The sequence below is a fragment of the Pollachius pollachius genome, assembly GCF_949987615.1.
Source record: "Pollachius pollachius genome assembly, chromosome: 18".
NCBI classification, from domain to species: domain Eukaryota; kingdom Metazoa; phylum Chordata; class Actinopteri; order Gadiformes; family Gadidae; genus Pollachius; species Pollachius pollachius.
In genome coordinates, this window is record NC_136951.1 from 4,323,010 (window position 1) to 4,348,946 (window position 25,937).

Consider the following 25,937-nt stretch of genomic DNA (forward strand, 5'->3'; position numbering starts at 1 on the left):
ATGTGATCTAGTAGCCAGATCAGAGCATCGGTCATAACCCAACAAACACAGCCACCCATTTATATCACAGGCGACACGGAAGAAGTAAACAATAGTAAGTTCCTGTTAATTGTTAACATGCTTTCTCCCACGGTTTGAAGCAGGCATTTGAAGCTAACCCTTTATATCAAGTTGTACTCAGACTGTGTGTGCGTATATGAATATCATATATATATATATATATATATATATATATATACAGTGGGGCAAAAAAGTATTTAGTCAGCCACCAATTGTGCAAGTTCTCCCACTTAAAAAGACGAGAGAGGCCTGTAATTTTCATCATAGGTAAACCTCAGCTATGAGAGACAAAATGAAAAAAAAAAATCCAGAAAATCACATTGTCTGATCTTTTAAGAATTTATTTGCAAATTATGGTGGAAAATAAGTATTTGGTCTCCTACAAACCAGCAAGATTTCTGGCTGTCACAGACCTGTAACTTCTTCTTTAAGAGGCTCCTCTGTCCTCCACTCGATACCTGTATTAATGGCACCTGTTTGAACTCCTTATCAGTATAAAAGACTGCTGTCCACAACCTCAAACAGTCACACTCCAAACTCCACTATGGCCAAGACCAGAGAGCTGTCAAAGGACACCAGAAACACAATTGTAGACCTGCACCAGGCTGGGAAGTCTGAATATGCAATAGGTAAGCAGCTTGGTGTGAAGAAATCAACTGTGGGAGCAATTATTAGGAAATGGAATACATACAAGACCACTGATAATGTCCCTCGATCTGGGGCTCCACGCAAGATCTCACCCTGTGGGGTCAAAATGATCACAAGAACGGTGAACAAAAATCCCAGAACCACACGGGGGGACCTAGTAAATGACCTCCAGAGAGCTGGGACCAAAGTAACAAAGGCTACCATCACTAACACACTACGCCGCCAGGGACTCAAATCCTGCAGTGCAAGACGTGTCCCCTGCTAAAGCCAGTGCATGTCCGGGCCCGTTTGAAGTTTGCTAGAGAGCATTTGGATGATCCAGAACAGGATTGGGAGAATGTCATATGGTCAGATGAAACCAAAATATAACTTTTTGGTAAAAACTCAACTCGTCGTGTTTGGAGGAGAAAGAATGCTGAGTTGCATCCAAAGAACACCATACCGACAGTGAAGAATGGGGGTGGAAACATCATGCTTTGGGGCTGTTTTTCTGCCAAGGGACCAGGACGTCTGATCCGTGTGACGGAAAGAATGAATGGGGCCATGTATCGTGAGATTTTTGAGTGAAAACCTCCTTCCATCAGCAAGGGCACTGAAGATGAAACGTGGCTGGGTCTTTCAGCATGACAATGACCCCAAACACACCGCCCGGGCAACGAAGGAGTGGCTTCGTAAGAAGCATTTCAAGGTCCTGGAGTGGCCTAGCAAGTCTCCAGATCTCAACCCCATAGAAAATCTTTGGAGGGAGTTGAAAGTCTGTGTTGCCCAGCGAAGGCCCAAAAACATCACTGCTCTGGAGGAGATCTGCATGGAGGAATGGGCCAAAATACCAGCAGCAGTGTGTGAAAACCTTGTAAAGACTTACATAAAACGTTTGACCTCTGTCATTGCCAACAAAGGGCATGTAACAAAGTATTGAGATGACCTTTTGTTATTGACCAAATACTTATTTTCCACCATAATTTGCAAAAAAATTCTTTACAAATCAGACAATGTGATTTTCTAGATTTTTTTTTTTCATTTTGTCTCTCATAGCTGAGGTATACCTATGATGAAAATTACAGGCCTCTCTCATCTTTTTAAGTGGGAGAACTTGCACAATTGGTGGCTGACTAAATACTTTTTTTCCCCACTGCATATATACATAAGGGTTTAAGCAGTGCTATTAGAAATGAACTTAACTAACAATAAAATGTGCATGTTGTAATATGAGTTTGTTATTAACCGTCTCTTTGAGAGTGTTGATGCTGATAGTTGTGGTTGTGAAAGCAGAAAAAAACCATTCCAGAGTAAGGGTATTTTTATTTTCCACCCAATAGGAAAGCAGCACAGAAACGCTATTACAGTTTTTATGGAAGCGTTGGTTAAGCTAAAGAAGGGCCATGAGTATGTGTGTGTGTGTGTGTGTTTGTTTGTGTCTGTGTGTATGTGTGCGTGTGTGTTGCCGTGGGCTTGTGTGTTAGTGTCTGTGCGTGTGTGTGTTACTGTCTGTGCGTGTGTGTGTTAGTGTTTGTGCGTGTGCGTGTGCGTGTATTAGTATCTGCTGTGTGCGTGTGTGTGTGTGTGTTCAGGGCCTGCAGCGCTGGATGAAGCGGGGGTACAGGCACACATCTCTGATGTGGTGGCGGTTCAGCAGCCAGGTGAGGAACCGCTCCAGACCCAGGCCGTACCCCCCATGGGGACAGGAGCCGTACTTCCTCTGGAAGCACACACACGCATTAACATACACATCTCAAGCCCACTCATTGACATAAAACCTCACACGCAGTACTATACACATCTCAGACACACACACTACTATACAAATTTCACACAAAACCATACACATCTTACACATCTCCCACATTACTATACATATTTTACACATTACTATACACGTCTCCCACATTACTATACACACCTCCCACATTAATATACACATCTCCCACATTACTATACACATCTCCACACAGGTGTAGCAGTAGAGGGCCGTACCTGGTCCGTGTACCAGTAGTAGGGCGTGGGGTCGATGCCCTCTCTCTTGTAGCCCTCCAGAAGCTCCTCAGCATCCCAGATACGCATGGAGCCTCCAACGATCTCGCCCACGTTCGGCATCAGGACGTCCACCTGGAAACACACCACGGTCAAACCGCTAGCCACACTGCCAGCTAGCCAATGGCATACAGCTAGCTCACAACCTAGCCACAGTCAGACATCCGGCCACAGGGCTAGCTAAACACATAGCCACACTGCCAGCTAGCGGTAGGGTTCTGGCTCTCACAAAGCAGTTAGTGAAACACCATCAAATTGTCAGCTAGACACTACTCTCCATCACACGACTAGCTAGCTGGAGCTTGCTGTAGCTAGATGTAGCTCGCCGTAGCTAGATGTAGCTCGCAGCAGCTAGCCAGCTGGGCGGGCTGTTGGACTGACCGATTCGGTGAGGCGGCGGTCCTCTGGGCAGCGCATCATGTAGAAGGACTTGATCTCGGCTGGGAAACGACACAGCAGGATGGTCTCGCCGATGGCGTCGGTCATCAGCCTCTCCGGGGCTTCTGGGATGTCCTGAGAGAGAGGCAGAGACCTTGGATTTAACTAACACCGTTTGTTTTCACAACTTGGTAAAAACAATTATAAATCGTATTATCATTTAAATCCTTTGCAATTACAAAAAATATCATTCAGGGAACCGGGATGAGACTGGTGTGATGTGATCTGCTTTGTGCAACGTAGATGAAACCTCATGTGGACAAGCAAAGTGACCAAAGAGTTTTTTTTAATCGCCTAGCAACGAACCCATTCTAGACCCGACGTTACTCGCTCCAGGCTAGAGCCCATTAGACATGTCGTAGATCTCGACATGTTCTGTAATTAAAACTATTAATCGCTCCACCAGCACTTTTCCGAGTGATTTGTCTGCCATTGTTTCTTGTTCTGACAGTTGAGTTTCCTTCGTGACGAAGCGTCAATGTTCCGCTTGTGATTGGTCAGTTGCCAAATAGACCGGCCGTTTTCTTCCTGAAAGTTGAACTTTTTTCAACGCTCCGTATGGCAGAAAACAACGCTGGGAGAGGCGTTTAAAAAAACGGCCGTGACTTTTTCCAGAAACGCTCTCCTCCATAGGAATATAATGTAAAACAAGTGTTATATAAAGATTTTAAAAAAACGCTAGATGTGAACACGGCCTTATGTTGTACTGCCTGTCGAAACTGTCTGTCTCCTTAGATTCTCCACTAGACACTCATAGACACTCATACCTCTCCAAACTCGTAGTAGGAGCCGTCTTCCTTCTTGACGTCGTGCTCCTTGAGCCAGGCAATGGCCTCAGTATACTGCATCCTCTTGAAGGGCCTCTTGGGAACCTTGAAGTCCTGGGAGACAACACACAGGTCAGCACTTCAGACACCACTCGTTCACATGCACAGCCACGCACCCTCCTCTCGTCAGCACTAGGGATGGGCACGGTTATAAGAATATTTGATCATTTGAAATGACGTGGGTATTCGACTTTGGCTGTAGCGGATTTTTTAAATTTTTTGCCTAAAGTTAAATATTATTCATTAGCTATATTAATTACATATTGTTCATTAAACATGTATACTAATGCCATTTAAAATATGTAAAGTAGAAAGAAAGAAAAAACACAATTGCAATACATTAGATACATTTTTGTACCTTTGCGCATCACGTAGTTTAAACTTGCAGGCAGCGCACACACTAAAATAAATGGCGACCAAAAGAAGCCTGGAAATATTTTGACCAGATTGGTGAAAAAATGTGCAATGCAAACTCTTTTTAATGCAAAAATACTTGGCTGTACCGGCAACCTCCGTTCTAGCGGAGGGTCTTTTCCACGGCAGGCGTGATTGTAAATCACCTCCGCACCCGCCTATGCCCCGAGCACGTAGATATGCTCATTTTTTTGAACAAGAATGAGTGATGCAGTAGGTGGGCTTATGTGTTATGTTAATTGGAAATGTTTTAGACATACTGTATTTCCGTCTTACACATAATATATTTTTGTTGATGTTCTGTTATATGCGCTTCATGCGAGGCAGGCCCATGTGCTGCAAGTGGAGTTCTGTTGATATCCAAGCCCACCAGTACTTATACTTTATGCAGTTATGCTTCAGTTACTTGAATCTATTCAGTTTGTGCCTTAAATTTACGTGAATCTAATTTCATTTTGTGCCTTAACTATGCAATACTGTTCATTTATATTCTTGTCAAAAAGGATGGTTTTGTTTCAACTCATTTCGATTCAGCAGACAGATTGAGTTTTTTTTTCCTTCTAAAATGCTCAATAAATTGAACAAATTGGATTTGATTTCCTTATTTATTTGACTAATAGTAATTAGTCAAATAAAGCGAAGCCTGAAGAGCTTCATAATGAAGCCCTTCAGGCTACATTATGAGTGTGCTACAGTTTTTTTTTTTTTCGTAGTTCTGTTAACCGGTTACTCAGATTTGTGTGTGTGTGTGTGTGTGTGTGTGTGTGTGTGTGTGTGTGTGTGTGTGTGTGTGTGTGTGTGTGTGTGTGTGTGTGTGTGTGTGTGTGTGTGTGTGTGTGTGTGTGTGTGTGTGTGTGTGTGTGCGTACAGGGTTGATGTCGTACAGCAGGTTGGCCACCGGGGACTTGAGGACGCGGTCGACCACGCCACACACCAGGTCCTCCAGACGACACAGCAGGTCGTCGAAGTCCATGAAGGGGCACTCGGCCTCCACGTGGGTGTACCTAAAGACACGCAGACACACTGCTTCACACGGTGCATCCAACCAGCACAATGTCCTCCGCACTGGCTTCTTTGTATTAGTATTTCCATAGTACATTCACCTTCCCTTTTGTACCGCTGCATAGTTTGTAATATTGCACAGCTAGAAATATCTACAGAGATTAGACAAGTCTGTCGGTCTGTTCTGTATCCAGGTCCCCATTACTTAATGCTTACTTTCTTCACTCGCTCCTTACGTTGAAGGCTGTGTATGGGGGGGTGGGGGTACCTACTCGGCAAGGTGCCTACGGGTGCGGGACTGCTCGGCGCGGTAGGACTGGGAGATGCAGAAGGTGTCTCCCAGGGCAGGGATGCAGGTCTCCAGGTAGAGCTGGGAGGACTGGGTCAGGTAGGCCTGCTCCCCAAAGTAGTTGAAGCTGAAGAGGGTGGAGCCGCCCTCCACCTGGGTCTGCACCAGGGTGGGGGGGGTGATCTGGGGGAAGAGAGGACACACATCAAGCTGAACGCACCGTTCTGTGCGCCCCGCGTCAACAAGAGCGCAGTATTCCATCGCCGAATGTACATGAAAGGACGCGCAAAAATAATCGGAGTCTGCCCCATTGAGAAGATGTTGATAATTGCATAATTGCAACCATGTGAAAAAAATACGTTGCAAATTCATTCAAATTTAATGCTGGAGAGAGGTTGGTGTATGAATATATTGTGTAATCGATCCTTTGGGTTACTGGTATAAGCCTCTGCATCTCCGATAGTCACCGGAAAACAAACTGCTTTGGACAGCCGCACATTACAATACATTTCAAAGTGAATGAGGTCAAATCTAATTTGTTACGATTAGATCCAACTATGCCTTCATCCTGGTCCCCACTCCCCATGACGGGACTCCGAGGGACTGTGGCGTGCACTGTGGCAACACAGAACAAACTGCCGATTACCAGTGGTCGTTACATTTAAGAGTTCCAACATTATAAATTATTATAGTTACTTACTGCGACAGCCTTAATGCAAACACACTGACAGTTTGCTTGATTTGTGATTATTCTTTATCCAGTTCAAAACAATATCCTTCCTCTCCTTTAGGTTTGCGGGGGACCTGGATATCCCATTTTCTTTTTACAGCTATGCAAGAAAGGCACTTTTTCCCACCCACTCAATTTTTTTTAGCGAAACTTCTGTATCATTCTGTGTTTTATTATATATAAAAAACTAGGACCACATCACGTCCTGTCTTAATTCAGAATAGACTAATATTTTTCTGTGTCTGCATTTAACAGAACAGTTCCTTACTGAGGTAGGCGGCACCTGTGGATCATCATGTTAGCAAGGGCTAGCGGTTCAAATTCACACGAAAGTGCTACCATTTGCCAAATAAAGATTAGGACGAAACATGTGTTCAGGAATGATGCATAGCATGTAGTGCGTCTGTGTGTGGCCCCCCTGACCTCGCAGTAGCCCTTGCTGAAGAAGTGGTCCCTGAAGCACTGCATGACGGTGGACCGCACACGCAGGATCTTGGAGATGCTCTCCCCCCTCAGCATCATGTGCCGGTTGTTGAGCTGCACGTCCACGTCAGACTCCTCGTTCACCAGGTTGTCAGCCCCACCCGCCGGGGACAGGCCAATCAGCTCAAAGAAGTCACACAGCAGCTCGTGGCCTCCAGGGGCCTGGGGGAACACAGGCAGAGCTTCATGTGCTGCTGGAGTAGGGCCGCATACAGGCGTGGCAGCAGCATAAAGGGAAGGTGTTACATAGTCCTCGTACAGGCACAAACTACAGTGGTGGCATTGGTACTAGAAACAGTCGTAAAGTACGGAGCAGTCACCGCGGCAACCGGATGCTGCTTGCCGGCGAGATGCTCACCTGTTTGCCCTCGGGGACGGGTGTGACGGTTCCATAGAGGGCCACGGTGCTCTCAGTGGACAGGACCACAGCATTGTAGCACTGACACTGAGACATACACACACACACACACAATGATATTGCACCAATACACAACAAACACAACTATATTATTATGGTATAACAAGAAGTATACGAAAAAGTATAACCAGATGAAAGAAAAGTGTAGCAATCCAGTTGTGCTCAGCATTGCTACAGTGATGAGGTGGGAGTAAGGGTGCAGTGCTCAGCATTGCTACAGTGATGAGGTGGGGGTAAGGGTGCAGTGCTCAGCATTGCTACAGTGATGAGGTGGGGGTAAGGGTGCAGTGCTCAGCATTGCTACAGTGATGAGGTGGGGGTAAGGGTGCAGTGCTCAGCATTGCTACAGTGATGAGGTGGGGGTAAGGGTGCAGTGCTCAGCATTGCTACAGTGATGAGGTGGGAGGAAGGGTGTGGTGGCAGACTGACCAGTTTGTCAGTGAGGACACACTGCAGGAAGCCAGTCCCGTCCCTGAGCACGATGAACAGCAGGTTCTTTCCTGAAAGGAGACGAAACACAACGATCACCCTCCTCCTTACGTTATGCTTACAGTACATAGGTCCAAGCGCAGGTCCAAGGAGGCCCATGAGGGCACACCACCTCTTATGCAGACTACTAGGATGGACATTTTTGTGTCCAGTTAGCATGGGGGTCTAATGGTTCTTTTCACTTCTGACGTGCCAAGTCAAACCATGCTGCAATGAAAAGGTTAATGAAGGTCTGGATAAAAAAGGCACACTGCGTTGATTTTAGTTTAAACGATATTTACTTGCAGAACAAAATATCCATTTGAAAAATGACGCTCTAAAGACTAAAGGTTTCACAATAGTACCCACTATTACATTCCGTAAACAAGAAGAACCGGAGAATAATTGGCCTGCATGGAGGTCTACAGGGAGCTCTCCGTACATACCCTGCCTCCTGAGCCGGTGCACCCAGCCAAACACCTTCACTCTCTGGCCTCTCAGGGGCTCCAGCTGGTGGATCTTGGCCTAAGAAAAATAAAATAAAAAACAAGAAAGACTATAGGTTTGCAAACCGTACTCACCCAGAAGCTTGGAGTTTCTTGGTGCTCGGAATGCAACCAAGTTAAAGTTAAATAGGAATACCTTGAATTAACTAATTATTAATAATAAATAATAATCATTTGGCGGCCGCAAAACGGATGTCACAGTCAGCCAAAGGGACATCCTGACTGCCAGAGAGAGCGCTAACTGAGGAAGCGTCCAACACCATCATCTCTGAACGAATTGATGTTGGGTGCAATGTGGTGTTTCAGCCAGTGGATGGCAGTACGTTGTGGACTGGCTAGAAGCAAACAAGATACTGATCAGTCACACCCATGGCCTAGAATAGTCGTTGGTTGGCGAGCAGCAAAGACCAGCGTCCTACGGGGACTATGGGCAGCGTTATTCCATACAGTGCCCAACGGTTTTAGGTGCAAAGTTTGTGAGACACGCCTACCTTAAAACCTACCAACAAATAAAGCTGTAAAAGCAAATCCACATCCTAGGAACTACCACAATGTGCCTCTATTCTTTTTCCGTTTTTGAATAAAGATGCGGCATATACAAATGTTTCTTTTTTTATCCGATTCATTGAAAAAATAATCGACCGATTAATCGATTATTAAAATAATCGTTAGTTGCAGCCCTAGAGGCTCCTGTGCATTTATGCCCTCATGGCATGACAGTTAATTTCCCATGTATGGAATGAAATAAAGTTCTATCTTATCTAAAAGCGTGAGAACGGTTTAGGCTGTGCAAGTCAAACGTGGCAGAATAATAATAAAACTATCAATCACAATAGGTTGCCTTCGCGCCCTAATAAAACACTAACATTACAATAGGTTGCATTCAGACTTTGTGCTTTGCACCCTAATAAATAAACGTACGGTAGTGGGCGCCGGAAGACTGGGATCCTGCTCCACCACGATCTTCTTGGCGTCCTCCAGGTTCTTCTCTCTCCTGTCGGTGTCCTCCGCCTGGAAATCACATGGACTTCCCATTAAAAGGCTTACCTTACTTCACCTGAAAAGACCCAGGTTACTACACCTTGAGAGTTTCACATGATTTCACAATAAAAGTCTAATTTCCACATTAAAAGCCTAACATAAGAAGGGAGAATCCACTGAGCTTTGTGAGTCTGCTCATGCCATTCCATTGTCTGAAACTGAAGGGCTAATGGCTTCTGAAATAATGACTGATTAGCAGCCTGAAGCCGTGGCAGAGGCAGAACTCGACATCTCCTCACCTCCTTCTGGTCTTTGCAGGCCGACTTTGACTGATCTCTGTTCAACGCCTTCTTAGCATTCTTCATCTGGGTCTTGGAGATCACCACCCAGCGCTGAGGACAACCACAGACACAGGGTGAGGTTCTAGAGATGAGACTGAATCATACCGTGGTGAAGAGAAGACCCGCCTAAGGACAACCACCATGCTTTGATTGTTTTGTAGCACGACCCGGCTAGCGAACAGTCCAAATCCTTGAGTATGTTCACGGGACATGGTATACCTGACAGTATGAAAAAAACCCAGAAAGAAGACCTAAAAAGAAGGAGAGAGAGAGGGAGAGAGAGAGAGACCTATAGAACATAGTAGAGCTTCTGTAACTGTGTTGGACATACCTCTCCCTCCTTCTGAGAGTCCACGTAGAGGGTGGGAAACGGCTCCTTCCCCACCGAGGACAGCGCCTGGACAGCAGAGAGGACAGACAGTCAGTACACCCTCCCCTTTAGCCGTGTTCACAGCTCAGTGGGTTCACTAGAGGAGGTGCTGTTATCGTCTTTTAACAGTATCTGCGATGTAATCGATCCCAATTCTTAAGTAAAAGCTTAGACAGCAAAAAAGGAGTTCTCCATTTGTTCTCCATTTGACTTTCCTTCCCTGTTATTTTTTATTCTACAGTTTCAACCTCTAGTTGTAATTAAACCCATAGCAATAATGCGGAAACCCCAGTCGATAATGTACACATTTCTGAGCACCTAATATACCAACATTTTGCCTATAATGTTACAACGTATAACATTTTGGCTCACCCATTACTGAACCCAATGAAGCAAACATAATAATCCTCCTTACGTTATAAAGCAAGCATAATAACTTCCTCCTTAGGTTATGAAGCAAGCATAATAACTTCCTCCTTACGTTATGAAGCAAGCATAATAATTTTCTACTTATAAGCCGTTTTCACAATTTTTTTTGTGAAAGCATGACTGACTATGTTGCTCAAGTGTAACATAGTTATGTTGCATATGAACAACATAACTATGCTGCTCAAATGTAATTTTACATTTGAGCAACAAAGTGTAGTCTTGTGGTTTTTATATGACAAAATGAACGACCTGCCGTTGCTTGTCGAAGTGAGTAATTGTCTCTTAACTTCTTTTATCGCAATTTCTACAGTCTATAAGCAGAACGTCTTACCTGGCAGAGTGTGTGTGCGTTTGCGCATGCTGTGTGTGTGAGAGCTGCAGGCTGCTTGGCACATGTGCACTGAACAACTTTAGTAACTGGTGTGACAGGCCTTCTATTATAGTACTAAGATTAGAGAAATTATTTACCAAATCGAATCATAGACATTCCCATGTGTTATGTTGTGTATATTTTTGATTATTCACGTAAATAAATTATTACGTATTTTATTTTAGCTTACTTTGGCAACCGGGTATGGAACCGTTAAGGGGAGAAAGATCGAAAGGGAAACCTAATTCAATGACTGTGCAGTATCTTAGCCTCCTGGAAAGTCCCTAGGAGGTGCAGCCTTTAGCTTCTGCCTTCACTGGAGGAGGTGCACAGCTCTAACTCCTGCCTTCACTGGAGGAGGAGCACAGCTCTAACTCCTGCCTTCACTGGAGGAGGTGCACAGCTCTAACTATCGTCAGAGGAGGAGATGCACAGCTCTAACTACCGTTAGAGGAGGAAGTGGTGTGATCCTACCTTCAGAGGGGTTTTGAAGGGCTTCTGTTCTGATCCATCTCCGTCCTGGTCACTGCCCTGTTTGTCGGAGACGTACAGCTCACCTGGGATCAAGACAAATACAAATAAACCACTCACGTCTTTATAGATCCCAGTGGGTGTCCTTGGGGTTAACGATGGGTCGACTATAATATCCTACTAACTGGAGAAACAAGCTACTGTGGCTTTATGGGATCTAGCAGACTAGTCGAAACAATCATCGGATGTCTCATGTTTAATCACGGATGTCTCATGTTCAATAACATTGCTAATGTTCCTTTGTCATGGACAACCAAAGACTAGAAGAATACAATTTCTGTATAACTTCCATATTCAACATTTGCTTTATTTCACACCGTATGGTTGCCCTAGCAGCTATTTGACAGCTCCCTACTATAGCCTAAATGTAAATTGTGACCAATCTGACTGAATATAGACACAGCAACCAGCCACAGCAATTATTACTGAAATGTTCGGTTATTCTATTCAACAGAGTATAGTATTGTTATTCAATTCAATCTAACATAGTATTGGGGCTGATGAAGGGCGGCAGTGCAGAGTTTGGTTGATCCTCTGCTACTGCTAGCCCGCTAACCTGACATGATGCAATACCATTCTGCTGGGGTACGGCCGACTCCCCTTAATGCTCGCTTCTTCCTTACCCACTGAGAGGCTATCCGCACCTTTCGAGAGTTCCTCGGCCATGTCTTCAGATGTCCTTCCACTACCGTGATGAACTTGGTTTGAAGAACGAAACAGCACAAGACAGCGACCAAGAACAGGGCAAAGCGTGCAACTTTGCGTCAGCTTCCGGTGGTGCGCAGAGGAAGGTAGAGGCCACGAGCCCGAAGGACTGAGCGATGCATTGCTAGAGTCGAGTTGGCTCGGTCGCGAACGAATCAGTTCGAATGAACGAATCTTTAAGACGAACGAACCGAACTGGTTCCTCTCTCTCGTTCGTCTCGATCGCCTCGTTCGTTCTCAGACTCGACTCCTCCCAGACCCACTAGTCGCTGACTCGCTGACAGTTCGTTCACTCACTGTGTGAGTGGTGAGGAGGGACCGACTGAGAGACGTCACGACTCACGAGAGCCAGCCAATCGTATGCTGTTCCAGGACTGAGTATAGGACGCTCTCGTTGAATTTTAGTCAATGAGAGACAGAAATCAACCGGTTTAATGGGGAAAAAACAAATGGGTTTAGTCAGCCAGCTATCTATTATTCCCATTGGCCATCTGTTGCAAGGACGTATATAAAGGTTACATTGTACATATTTATAATTCGAAATTCGTCCCAGTCATTATACCACATTTTTCACAACCAACCAGTTCCCGTTGTGAAGACTAGTCGCCGCGAAGTGCTTTTCAATGGGAATCGGGACAGTATACTTTCAACATAAAGTGTACACATTTATCATTTGAAATTCGTCCCAGCCTTTATACCAGAAACCAGGGGCATAGGAATGAGTTAACATTGGGGGGGGACACTGAAAAAATTCACAAATATATTTTATACTAATAAAAAGATACATTTGTACATGTGAAGGAAAACACATTTTGAATGGCAGTAATGAACTGATTAATATCAAATCAATTCTTTAGTTGCGGTGACAAGACGCTGTGTTGCGCTTTCAAAATAAAATAAAATATTTTTCTCACCCTGGTATTATTTTTACGACTCCTCTTGGCGAACTGAATCGCGGAAACGAATCACTAAATCAAACCCTAGAGAGTGTTCCTTACTGCAGGTTAGCATGGTTAATATGAAAATTGGTCGAGATGTGTTTTTTATATTTTGTTCCTGCTAATGAATTTGATTTTATCATCAACTCATAATAATCTCCGATCAATCCATGCACTAAAAACCTGACAACAGTCAGGGTCAGTGTTTCCATATTTACAAATATGTTTCCGTTTACAAAAAACATGAATCCAAAATATGAGTTAATAGTCTCAAATATCTCATAGATTGTATTGTTATTTCGGCAAGCAAAGTATTACATTTTAACATCTCAATATATGATGCAACACATGCATCACATGAGTAAAGGCTGTTTAACACAGTGGAAAGAATAAAGGGGAACTGAAACGCTGCAGCCTAGCAAAAAAACACATACGGACCAGTTTACACACAAATGCAAACAAGTTCACGAATAAAAATTGTCTTGTAAATTCAAGTTTAAGTTTGTATATAAATGTATTTTTTTTTTAATTCATATATTTATGGATTTATATTACATTTATTTAAAACATGACATATTTGTGTGTGGATCAGAAATGTGTTTGTGAAACTTATTTTTGTTTATGGATTTATTTTACATTTATACATACCGATATCCGTTTGTGTGTGCATTGAAATGTATTTGTGAGAACAGAGTAATTTATATATAAATCACAAAATACATTTGTGAATCCTTCTCTGCGCATTCATTATTAATGAGACTGTTCTGACCCCATATGTGTGTGTAAATGATTATATAATATATATATATCTATAGATATAGATATATATATATATAAGGGCTTAAGCAGTGCTATAAGAAATTAACTTAACTAACAATAAAATGTGCATGTTGTAATATGAGTTTGTTATTAACCGTCTCTTTGAGAGTGTTGATACTGATAGTTGTGGTTGTGAAAGCAGAAAAAAAACCAATCCAGAGTAAGGGTATTTTTATTTTCCACCCAATAGGAAAGCAGCACAGAAACGCTATTACAGTTTTTATGGAAGCGTTGGTTAAGCTAAAGCAGGGCCATGAGTATGTGTGTGTGTATGTGTGTTTGTTTGTGTCTGTGTGCGTGTGTGTTGCCGTGGGCTTGTGTGTTAGTGTCTGTGCGTGTGTGTGTTAGTGTGTGTGCGTGTGCGTGTATTAGTATCTGCTGTGTGCGTGTGTGTGTGTGTGTGTTCAGGGCCTGCAGCGCTGGATGAAGCGGGGGTACAGGCACACATCTCTGATGTGGTGGCGGTTCAGCAGCCAGGTGAGGAACCGCTCCAGACCCAGGCCGTACCCCCCATGGGGACAGGAGCCGTACTTCCTCTGGAAGCACACACACGCATTAACATACACATCTCAAGCCCACTCATTGATATAAAACCTCACACGTAGTACTATACACATCTCAGACACACACACTACTACAAATTTCACACAAAACCATACACATCTTACACATCTCCCACATTACTATACATATTTTACACATTACTATACACGTCTCCCACATTACTATACACACCTCCCACATTAATATACACATCTCCCACATTACTATACACATCTCCACACAGGTGTAGCAGTGGAGGGCCGTACCTGGTCCGTGTACCAGTAGTAGGGCGTGGGGTCGATGCCCTCTCTCTTGTAGCCCTCCAGAAGCTCCTCAGCATCCCAGATACGCATGGAGCCTCCAACGATCTCGCCCACGTTCGGCATCAGGACGTCCACCTGGAAACACACCACGGTCAGACCGCTAGCCACACTGCCAGCTAGCCAATGGCATACAGCTAGCTCACAACCTAGCCACAGTCAGACATCCGGCCACAGGGCTAGCTAAACACATAGCCACACTGCCAGCTAGCGGTAGGGTTCTGGCTCTCACAAAGCAGTTAGTGAAACACCATCAAATTGCCAGCTAGACACTACTCTCCGTCACACGACTAGCTAGCTGGAGCTTGCTGTAGCTAGATGTAGCTCGCCGTAGCTAGATGTAGCTCGCAGCAGCTAGCCAGCTGGGCGGGCTGTTGGACTGACCGATTCGGTGAGGCGGCGGTCCTCTGGGCAGCGCATCATGTAGAAGGACTTGATCTCGGCTGGGAAACGACACAGCAGGATGGTCTCGCCGATGGCGTCGGTCATCAGCCTCTCCGGGGCTTCTGGGATGTCCTGAGAGAGAGGCAGAGACCTCGGATTTAACTAACACCGTTTGTTTTCACAACTTGGTAAAAACAATTATAAATCGTATTATCATTTAAATCCTTTGCAATTACAAAAAATATCATTCAGGGAACCGGGATGAGACTGGTGTGATGTGATCTGCTTTGTGCAACGTAGATGAATCCTCATGTGGACAAGCAAAGTGACCAGGCATGTCCGACTAGCCCCGCATACTGGTGTTTTTGCTCGCCTTAATATTTGAAGTTTAATCTATGCAATTATGAGACAAAGTAGTGACAACGTGTCAAAGGGGGAATGGTAGCACCAAGTATAAATGGGCTGAAGCAACCGCTGACACAGGTAACGCCGCTAGCTCTGCTGGCCATGAGGGGGCGCACCAGAACACAGGTAATAGAGTTTTGTCATCCGCCTAGGAAGGACAACTCCATGACCTACAGCCAGGAGATTGCATTGTGGCCAAAGCTTATTGGACACATGCCTGGAACTCACTGAAGTCACAGAGGTTGCACTCCAATATGGCATGACGTAAGATTTGATCCTCACATCAACCAGTGGTGTGTGTTAATGTGTAAATGACAGGTGAAGAGGGCTGATCAGGAGAAGACTTCTCTGTTAGGAATTTCCATTCAGAAAACCAGGCCATGAATGTCCTTCATAAAATCTTTTCCTGGGGTATCCAAAGTGTGTCGAGGGCACCTCCTTTGTAAGGCATCTGATAAAAAAAATTTGATGTACCACAACCGCGGCATAGCAAGTCCTAGTCATGGCCCCGATAAAGAGCAGGGAGGGGTCAGATCCCGGTAGGAAGGAGTAAGAAGTCTTTTTCTTAGTCCTTTTATACTGTCTTCACTAAAAGTGGAACGGTATAATTATGTGTCACCTTATGGTCAGACATGTTAGATTGTTAACATTTGTTGGCTCTAGTTTGAATATGGGAATTTATAATCCTAAATGTTGCATAATTTTCTCATTATAAATAATTAAAAGGGGGAGTGTTCTATGATAAAATCGATGGCAGCTGGCAGCGTTTTTTGCCCTAAAAGCGCCGAGCGCGTTTTTTTCTCGCCTAGCAACGAACCCATTCTAGACCCGACGTTACTCGCTCCAGGCTAGAGCCCATTAGACATGTCGTAGATCTCGACATGTTCTGTAATTAAAACTATTAATCGCTCCACCGGCACTTTCCCGAGTGATTTGTCTGCCATTGTTTCTTGTTTTGACAGTTGAGTTTCCTTCGTGACGAAGCGTCAATGTTCCGCTTGTGATTGGTCAGTTGCCAAAAAGACCGGCCGCTTTCTTCCTGAAAGTTTAACTTTTTTCAACGCTCCGTATGGCAGAAAACACTGCTGGGAGAGGCGTTTAAAAAAACGGCCGTGACTTTTTCCAGAAACGCTCTCCTCCATAGGAATATAATGTAAAACAAGTGTTGGCAGATTTAAAAAAACGCTAGATGTGAACACGGCCTTATGTTGTACCGCCTGTCCAAACTGTCTGTCTCCTTAGATTCTCCACTAGACACTCATAGACACTCATACCTCTCCAAACTCGTAGTAGGAGCCGTCTTCCTTCTTGACGTCGTGCTCCTTGAGCCAGGCGATGGCCTCAGTATACTGCATCCTCTTGAAGGGCCTCTTGGGAACCTTGAAGTCCTGGGAGACAGACAACACACAGGTCAGCACTTCAGACACCATTCGTTCACATGCACAGCCACACACAGCCACACTCGTCAGCACTAGGGATGGGCACGGTTATAAGAATATTCGATCATTCGAAAAGACGTGGGTATTCGACTTTGGCTGTAGCGGATTTTTTAAATTTTTTGCCTAAAATTAAATATTATTCATTAGCTATATTAATTACATATTGTTCATTAAACGTGTATACTAATGCCATTTAAAATATGTAAAGTAGAAAGAAAGAAAAAACACAATTGCAATACATTAGATACATTTTTGTGACTTTGCGCATCACGTAGTTTAAACTTGCAGGCAGCGCGCACACTAAAATAAATGGCGACCAAAAGAAACCTGGAAATTTTTTGACCAGATTGGTGAAAAAATGTGCAATGCAAACTCTTTTTAATGCAAAAATACTTGGCTGTACCGGCAACCTCCGTGATAGCGGAGGGTCTTTTCCACGGCAGGCGTGATTGTAAATCACCTCCGCACCCGCCTATCCCCCGAGCACGTAGATATGCTCATTTTTTTGAACAAGAATGAGTGATGCAGTCGGTGGGCTTATGTGTTATGTTAATTGAAAATGTTTTAGACATACTGTATTTCCGTCTTACACATAATATATTTTTGTTGATGTTCTGTTATATGCGCTTCATGCGTTATGCGAGGCAGGCCCATGTGCTGCAAGTGGAGTTCTGTTGATATCCAAGCCCACCAGTACTTATACTTTATGCAGTTATGCTTCAATTACTTGAATCTATTCAGTTTGTGCCTTAAATTTACGTGAATCTAATTTCATTTTGTGCCTTAACTATGCAATACTGTTCATTTATATTCTTGTCAAAAAGGATGGTTTCGTTTCAACTCATTTCGATTCAGCATACAGATTGAGTGTTTTTTTCCTTCTAAAATGCTGAATGAATTGAACAAATTGGATTTGATTCCCTTATTTATTTGACTAATAGTAATTAGTCAAATCAAGCGAAGCCTGAAGAGCTTCATAATGAAGCCCTTCAGGCTACATTATGAGTGTGCTACAGTTTATTTTTTTTTCGTAGTTCTGTTAACCGGTTACTCAGATTTGTGTGTGTGTGTGTGTGTGTGTGTGTGTGTGTGTGTGTGTGTGTGTGTGTGTGTGTGTGTGTGTGTGTGTGTGTGTGTGTGTGTGTGTGTGTGTGTGTGTGTGTGTGTGTGTGTGTGTGTGTGTGTGTGTGTGTGTGTGTGTGTGTGTGCGTACAGGGTTGATGTCGTACAGAAGGTTGGCCACCGGGGACTTGAGGACGCGGTCGACCACGCCACACACCAGGTCCTCCAGACGACACAGCAGGTCGTCGAAGTCCATGAAGGGGCACTCGGCCTCCACGTGGGTGTACCTAAAGACACGCAGACACACTGCTTCACACGGTGCATCCAACCAGCACAATGTCCTCCGCACTGGCTTCTTTGTATTAGTATTTCCATAGTACATTCACCTTCCCTTTTGTACCGCTGCATAGTTTGTAATATTGCACAGCTAGAAATATCTACAGAGATTAGACAAGTCTGTCGGTCTGTTCTGTATCCAGGTCCCCATTACTTAATGCTTACTTTCTTCACTCGCTCCTTACGTTGAAGGCTGTGTATGGGGGGGTGGGGGTACCTACTCGGCAAGGTGCCTACGGGTGCGGGACTGCTCGGCGCGGTAGGACTGGGAGATGCAGAAGGTGTCTCCCAGGGCAGGGATGCAGGTCTCCAGGTAGAGCTGGGAGGACTGGGTCAGGTAGGCCTGCTCCCCAAAGTAGTTGAAGCTGAAGAGGGTGGAGCCGCCCTCCACCTGGGTCTGCACCAGGGTGGGGGGGGTGATCTGGGGGAAGAGAGGACACACATCAAGCTGAACGCACCGTTCTGTGCGCCCCTCGTTTGCAGAGATCCACGTTGAACTGCGGCAGTTTAAGGCGTCAACAAGAGCGCAGTATTCCGACGCCGAATGTACATGAACGGACACGCAAAAATAATCGGAGTCTGCCCCATTGAGAAGATGTTGATAAAGCAACCATGTGAAAAAAATACGTTGCAAATTGATTCAAATTTAATGCTGGAGAGAGGTTGGTGTATGAATATATTGTGTAATCGATCCTTTGGGTTACTGGTATAAGCCTCTGCATCTCCGATAGTCACCGGAAAACAAACTGCTTTGGACAGCCGCACATTACAATACATTTCAAAGTGAATGAGGTCAAATCTAATTTGTTACGATTAGATCCAACTATGCCTTCATCCTGGTCCCCACTCCCCATGACGGGACTCCGAGGGACTGTTGCGTGCACTGTGGCAACACAGAACAAACTGCCGATTACCAGTGGTCGTTACATTTAAGAGTTCCAACATTATAAATTATTATAGTTACTTACTGCGACAGCCTTAATGCAAACACACTGACAGTTTGCTTGATTTGTGATTATTCTTTATCCAGTTCAAAACAATATCCTTCCTCTCCTTTAGGTTTGCGGGGGACCTGGATATCCCATTTTCTTTTTACAGCTATGCAAGAAAGGCACTTTTTCCCACCCACTCAATTTTTTTTAGCGAAACTTCTGTATCATTCTGTGTTTTATTATATATAAAAAACTAGGACCACATCACGTCCTGTCTTAATTCAGAATAGACTAATATTTTTCTGTGTCTGCATTTAACAGAACAGTTCCTTACTGAGGTAGGCGGCACCTGTGGATCATCATGTTAGCAAGGGCTAGCGGTTCAAATTCACACGAAAGTGCTACCATTTGCCAAATAAAGATTAGGACGAAACATGTGTTCAGGAATGATGCATAGCATGTAGTGCGTCTGTGTGTGGCCCCCCTGACCTCGCAGTAGCCCTTGCTGAAGAAGTGGTCCCTGAAGCACTGCATGACGGTGGACCGCACACGCAGGATCTTGGAGATGCTCTCCCCCCTCAGCATCATGTGCCGGTTGTTGAGCTGCACGTCCACGTCAGACTCCTCGTTCACCAGGTTGTCAGCCCCACCCGCCGGGGACAGGCCAATCAGCTCAAAGAAGTCACACAGCAGCTCGTGGCCTCCAGGGGCCTGGGGGAACACAGGCAGAGCTTCATGTGCTGCTGGAGTAGGGCCGCATACAGGCGTGGCAGCAGCATAAAGGGAAGGTGTTACATAGTCCTCGTACAGGCACAAACTACAGTGGTGGCATTGGTACTAGAAACATTCGTTGCCGTTGTAGAGGTCTTCCCTCGTGCATTAGTAAAGTACGGAGCAGTCACCGCGGCAACCAGATGCTGCTTGCCGGCGAGATGCTCACCTGTTTGCCCTCAGGGACGGGTGTGACGGTTCCATAGAGGGCCACGGTGCTCTCAGTGGACAGGACCACAGCATTGTAGCACTGACACTGAGACATACACACACACACACACACACACACAATGATATTGCACCAATACACAACAAACACAACTATATTATTATGGTATAACAAGAAGTATACGAAAAAGTATAACCAGATGAAAGAAAAGTGTAGCAATCCAGTTGGGCTCAGCATTGCTACAGTGATGAGGTGGGAGTAAGGGTGCAGTGCTCAGCATTGCTACAGTGATGAGGTGGGGGTAAGGGTGCAGTGCTCAGCATTGCTACAGTGATGAGGTGGGGGTAAGGGTGCAGTGCTCAGCATTGCTACAGTGATGAGGTGGGGGTAAGGGTGCAGTGCTCAGCATTGCTACAGTGATGAGGTGGGAGGAAGGGTGTGGTGGCAGACTGACCAGTTTGTCAGTGAGGACACACTGCAGGAAGCCAGTCCCGTCCCTGAGCACGATGAACAGCAGGTTCTTTCCTGAAAGGAGACGAAACACAACGATCACCCTCCTCCTTACGTTATGCTTACAGTACATAGGTCCAAGCGCAGGTCCAAGGAGGCCCATGAGGGCACACCACCTCTTATGCAGACTACTAGGATGGACATTTTTGTGTCCAGTTAGCATGGGGGTCTAATGGTTCTTTTCACTTCTGACGTGCCAAGTCAAACCATGCTGCAATGAAAAGGTTAATGAAGGTCTGGATAAAAAAGGCACACTGCGTTGATTTTAGTTTAAACGATATTTACTTGCAGAACAAAATATCCATTTGAAAAATGACGCTCTAAAGACTAAAGGTTTCACAATAGTACCCACTATTACATTCCGTAAACAAGAAGAACCGGAGAATAATTGGCCTGCATGGAGGTCTACAGGGAGCTCTCCGTACATACCCTGCCTCCTGAGCCGGTGCACCCAGCCAAACACCTTCACTCTCTGGCCTCTCAGGGGCTCCAGCTGGTGGATCTTGGCCTAAGAAAAATAAAATAAAAAACAAGAAAGACTATAGGTTTGCAAACCGTACTCACCCAGAAGCTTGGAGTTTCTTGGTGCTCGGAATGCAACCAAGTTAAAGTTAAATAGGAATACCTTGAATTAACTAATTATTAATAATAAATAATAATCATTTGGCGGCCGCAAAACGGATGTCACAGTCAGCCAAATGGACATCCTCACTGCCAGAGAGAGTGCTAACTGAGGAAGCGTCCAACACCATCATCTCTGAACGAATTGATGTTGGGTGCAATGTGGTGTTTCAGCCAGTGGATGGCAGTACGTTGTGGACTGGCTAGAAGCAAACAAGATACTGATCAGTCACACCCATGGCCTAGAATAGTCGTTGGTTGGCGAGCAGCAAAGACCAGCGTCCTACGGGGACTATGGGCAGCGTTATTCCATACAGTGCCCAACGGTTTTAGGTGCGAAGTTTGTGAGACACGCCTACCTTAAAACCTACCAACAAATAAAGCTGTAAAAGCAAATCCACATCCTAGGAACTACCACAATGTGCCTCTATTCTTTTTCCGTTTTTGAATAAAGATGCAGCAATTACAAATGTTTATTTTTTTATCCGATTCATTGAAAAAATAATCGACCGATTAATCGATTATTAAAATAATCGTTAGTTGCAGCCCTAGAGGCTCCTGTGCATTTATGCCCTCATGGCATGACAGTTAATTTCCCATGTATGGAATGAAATAAAGTTCTATCTTATCTAAAAGCGTGAGAACGGTTTAGGCTGTGCAAGTCAAACGTGGCAGAATAATAATAAAACTATCAATCACAATAGGTTGCCTTCGCGCCCTAATAAAAACACTAACATTACAATAGGTTGCATTCAGACTTTGTGCTTTGCACCCTAATAAATAAACGTACGGTAGTGGGCGCCGGAAGACTGGGATCCTGCTCCACCACGATCTTCTTGGCGTCCTCCAGGTTCTTCTCTCTCCTGTCGGTGTCCTCCGCCTGGAAATCAAATGGACTTCCCATTAAAAGGCTTACCTTACTTCACCTGAAAAGACCCAGGTTACTACACCTTGAGAGTCTCACATGATTTCAAAATAAAAGTCTAATTTCCACATTAAAAGCCTAACATAAGAAGGGAGAATCCACTGAGCTTTGTGAGTCTGCTCATGCCATTCCATTGTCTGAAACTGAAGGGCTAATGGATTCTGAAATAATGACTGATTAGCAGCCTGAAGCCGTGGCAGAGGCAGAACTCGACATCTCCTCACCTCCTTCTGGTCTTTGCAGGCCGACTTTGACTGATCTCTGTTCAACGCCTTCTTAACATTCTTCATCTGGGTCTTGGAGATCACCACCCAGCGCTGAGGACAACCACAGACACAGGGTGAGGTTCTAGAGATGAGACTGAATCATACCGTGGTGAAGAGAAGACCCGCCTAAGGACAACCACCATGCTTTGATTGTTTTGTAGCAGGACCCGGCTAGCGAACAGTCCAAATCCTTGAGTATGTTCACGGGACATGGTATACCTGACAGTATGAAAAAACCCCAGAAAGGAGACCTAAAAAGAAGGAGAGAGAGAGAGAGAGGGAGAGAGAGACCTATAGAACATAGTAGAGCTTCTGTAACTGTGTTGGACATACCTCTCCCTCCTTCTGAGAGTCCACGTAGAGGGTGGGAAACGGCTCCTTCCCCACCGAGGACAGCGCCTGGACAGCAGAGAGGACAGACAGTCAGTACACCCTCCCCTTTAGCCGTGTTCACAGCTCAGTGAGATCACTAGAGGAGGTGCTGTTATCGTCTTTTAACAGTATCTGCGATGTAATCGATCCCAATTCTTGGTAAGTCAAAGCTTAGACAGCAATTTTATCCTAATTGATTAACATGAATAGTCAACGATACAATAACATGTCACTGACTTTGATTGATTTGGTAAAGGGCTTCTCCATTTGCCCTTTCTTCCCTGTTATTATTGTCGTGTTCTTGAAGAAAGTAGTCTAAACCGGGTCGCTTTTAACTCACTTTATTTGTTAAAGTATTTCGGTATGTAACTATGAAGCAAAAGGAGGGAATTGTATTGAACACGCGTGGAGAGAGATACCGCAGAGCTATCTTCAAGCCCCGGGGGGCTTTCCCCGGGGCTCTCAACGGGTCTGCCATATGTCTCTGACCTCATCTGACTCCCGCTCCTCGTTTGTATCAAGTAGGCGTGGCCTATGTGAAGTAGGCGTGGCCTATGTGACGTATTGGCTCCGGCTTCCTCTCCTGTCTAAAGGTGCTGCCATCTGTGGCTGGAGTAGTTATTGCAGCTTATATGTTGGTCCTGCTGCCCTTGTGGCTATGTATAGTAATTACAGCTTATATGTTTGATCCTGCTTCCTTGTGGCTATGTGGGGGAAGCTTATGTACTTAAAATATGTAACATTATTTATATTAGAGAAATTATTTAACAAATCAAATAGTAGACATTGCAATGTATTATGTTGTGTTTATTCAAGTAAATAAATGATTAGGTATTTTTATTTTAGCTTACATTGGCAACCGGGTATGGAACCATTAAAGGGAGAAAGATTGAAAGGGGAACCAAATTCAATGACTGTGCAGTATCCTACCCTCCTTGAAAGTCCCTAGGAGGTGCAGCCTCTAGCTCTTCCCTTCACTGATGGAGCAGGTGCACAGCTCCAACTATCGCCAGTCAGTACACCCTGCCCTTTAGCCGTGTTCACAGCTCAGTGAGTTCACTAGAGGTGCTGTTATCGTCTTTTAACAGTATCTGCGATGTACTCGATCCGAATTCTTGGTAAGTAAAAGCTTAGACAGCAAAAAAGGAGTTCTCCATTTGTTCTCCATTTGACTTTCCTTCCCTGTTATTTTTTATTCTACAGTTTCAACCTCTTGTTGTAATTAAACCCATAGCAATAATGCGGAAACCCCTGTCGATAATGTAACAAATTTCTGAGCGCCTAACATAATAACATTTTGCCTATAATGTTACAACGTGTAACATTTTGGCTCACCCATTACGCAATGAAGCAAGCATAATAACTTCCTCCTTACGTTATGAAGCAAGCATAATAATTTTCTACTTATAAGCCGTTTTCACAATTTTTTTTGTGAAGGCATGACTATGTTGCTCAAGTGTAACATAGTTATGTTGCATTTGAACAACATAACTATGCTGCTCAAATGTAATTTTACATTTGAGCAACAAAGTGTAGTCTTGTGGTTTTTATATGACAAAATGAACGACCTGCCATTGCTTGTCGAAGTCAGTAATTGTCTCTTAACTTCCTTTATCGCAATTTCTACAGTCTATAGACAGAACGTCTTACCTGGCAGAGTGTGTGTGCGTTTGCGCATGCTGTGTGTGTGTGAGCTGCAGGCTGCTTGGCAAATGTGCACTGAACAACTTTACTAACTGGTGCGACAGGCCTTCTATTATAGTAGTAAGATTAGAGAAATTATTTACCAAATCAAATCGTAGACATTCCCATGTGTTATGTTGTGTATATTTCTGATTATTCACGTAAATAAATTATTACGTATTTTATTTTAGCTTACTTTGGCAACCGGGTTTGGAACCGTTAAGGGGAGAAAGATCGAAAGTGAAACCTAATTCAATGAATGTGCAGTATCTTAGCCTCCTGGAAAGTCCCTAGGAGGTGCAGCCTCTAGATCCTGCGTTCACTGGAGGAGGTGCACAGCTCTAACTCCTGCCTTCACTGGAGGAGGAGCACAGCTCTAACTATCGTCAGAGGAGGAGATGCACAGCTCTAAATACCGTTAGAGGAGGATGTGGTGTGATCCTACCTTCAGAGGGGTTTTGAAGGGCTTCTGTTCTGATCCATCTCCGTCCTGGTCGCTGCCCTGTTTTTCGGAGACGTACAGCTCACCTGTGATCAACACAAATACAGATAAACCACTCCCGTCTTTATAGATCACAGTGGGTGTCCTTGGTGTTAACGATGGGTCAACTATACTATCCTACTAACTGGAGAAACAAGCTACTGTGGCTTTATGGGATCTAGCAGACTAGTCGAAACAATCATCGGATGTCTCATGTTTAAACACGGAAGTCTCATGTTCAATAACATTGCTATTGTTCTTTTGTCATGGACAACCAAAGACTAGAATAATACAATTTCTGTATAACTTCCATATTCAACATTTGCTTTATTTCACACCGTATGGTGGCCCTAGCGGCTATTTGACAGTATAGTAGAGTATAGTATTGTTTTTCAATTTAATATAACATAGTATTGAGGCTGATGAAGGGCGGCAGTGCAGAGTTTGGTTGATCCTCTGCTACTGCTAGCCCGCTAAACTGACATGATGCAATACCATTCTGCTGGGGTACGACCGACTCCCCTTAATGCTCGCTTCTTCCTTACCCACTGAGAGGCTATCCGCACCTTTCGAGAGTTCCTCGGCCATGTCTTCAGATGTCCTTCCACTACCGCGGGTGATGAACTTGGTTTGAAGAACGAAACAGCACAAAACAGTGACCAAGAACAGGGCAAAGCGTGCAACTTTGCGTCAGCTTCCGGTGGTGCGCAGAGGAAGGTAGAGGCCACGCCCCCGAAGGACTGAGCGATGCATGGCTAGAGAGTGTGCCTTACAGCAGGTTAGCATGGTTAATATGGAAATTGGTCGAGATGTGTTTTTTATATTTTTTTCCTGCAAATGTATTTGATTTTATCCTCAACTCATAATAATCTCCGATCAATCCATGCTCTAAAAACCTGACACCAGTCAGCAGGGGCGTA

The 25,937-nt window shown here is 44.5% G+C and overlaps 2 protein-coding genes across 4 annotated transcripts; both read right to left on the reverse strand.

Moving 5' to 3' along the window:
• Positions 1-1,990: 1,990 nt before the first annotated feature.
• Positions 1,991-12,225, reverse strand: LOC307089315 (asparagine--tRNA ligase, cytoplasmic-like). Of its 2 annotated transcripts, none has more exons than XM_079755522.1 (15): positions 11,981-12,225; positions 11,280-11,362; positions 9,968-10,033; positions 9,595-9,687; positions 9,236-9,325; positions 8,255-8,333; positions 7,770-7,840; positions 7,281-7,367; positions 6,863-7,084; positions 5,693-5,892; positions 5,287-5,422; positions 3,945-4,058; positions 3,121-3,252; positions 2,683-2,814; positions 1,991-2,407 (listed from the first exon to the last, which is right to left on the reverse strand). In XM_079755522.1, the coding sequence occupies exons 1-15, from the start codon at positions 12,000-12,002 to the stop codon at positions 2,276-2,278; spliced, it is 1,659 nt and encodes a 552-aa protein (XP_079611648.1). In that variant the 5' UTR covers positions 12,003-12,225; the 3' UTR covers positions 1,991-2,275. The 2 variants fall into 2 exon arrangements, with proteins under 2 accessions (XP_079611648.1, XP_079611647.1); XM_079755521.1 differs by having other exon boundaries at positions 11,960-12,224.
• Positions 12,226-13,954: 1,729 nt separating this feature from the next.
• Positions 13,955-25,725, reverse strand: LOC307089264 (asparagine--tRNA ligase, cytoplasmic-like). 2 transcript variants are annotated; one of them, XM_079755457.1, is made up of 15 exons: positions 25,584-25,725; positions 24,982-25,064; positions 22,815-22,880; positions 22,440-22,532; positions 22,081-22,170; positions 21,099-21,177; positions 20,614-20,684; positions 20,160-20,246; positions 19,709-19,930; positions 18,509-18,708; positions 18,103-18,238; positions 16,725-16,838; positions 15,046-15,177; positions 14,608-14,739; positions 13,955-14,334 (listed from the first exon to the last, which is right to left on the reverse strand). In XM_079755457.1, the coding sequence occupies exons 1-15, from the start codon at positions 25,603-25,605 to the stop codon at positions 14,203-14,205; spliced, it is 1,659 nt and encodes a 552-aa protein (XP_079611583.1). In that variant the 5' UTR covers positions 25,606-25,725; the 3' UTR covers positions 13,955-14,202. The 2 variants fall into 2 exon arrangements, with proteins under 2 accessions (XP_079611583.1, XP_079611582.1); XM_079755456.1 differs by having other exon boundaries at positions 25,563-25,725.
• Between the last annotated feature and the right edge of the window lie 212 nt (positions 25,726-25,937).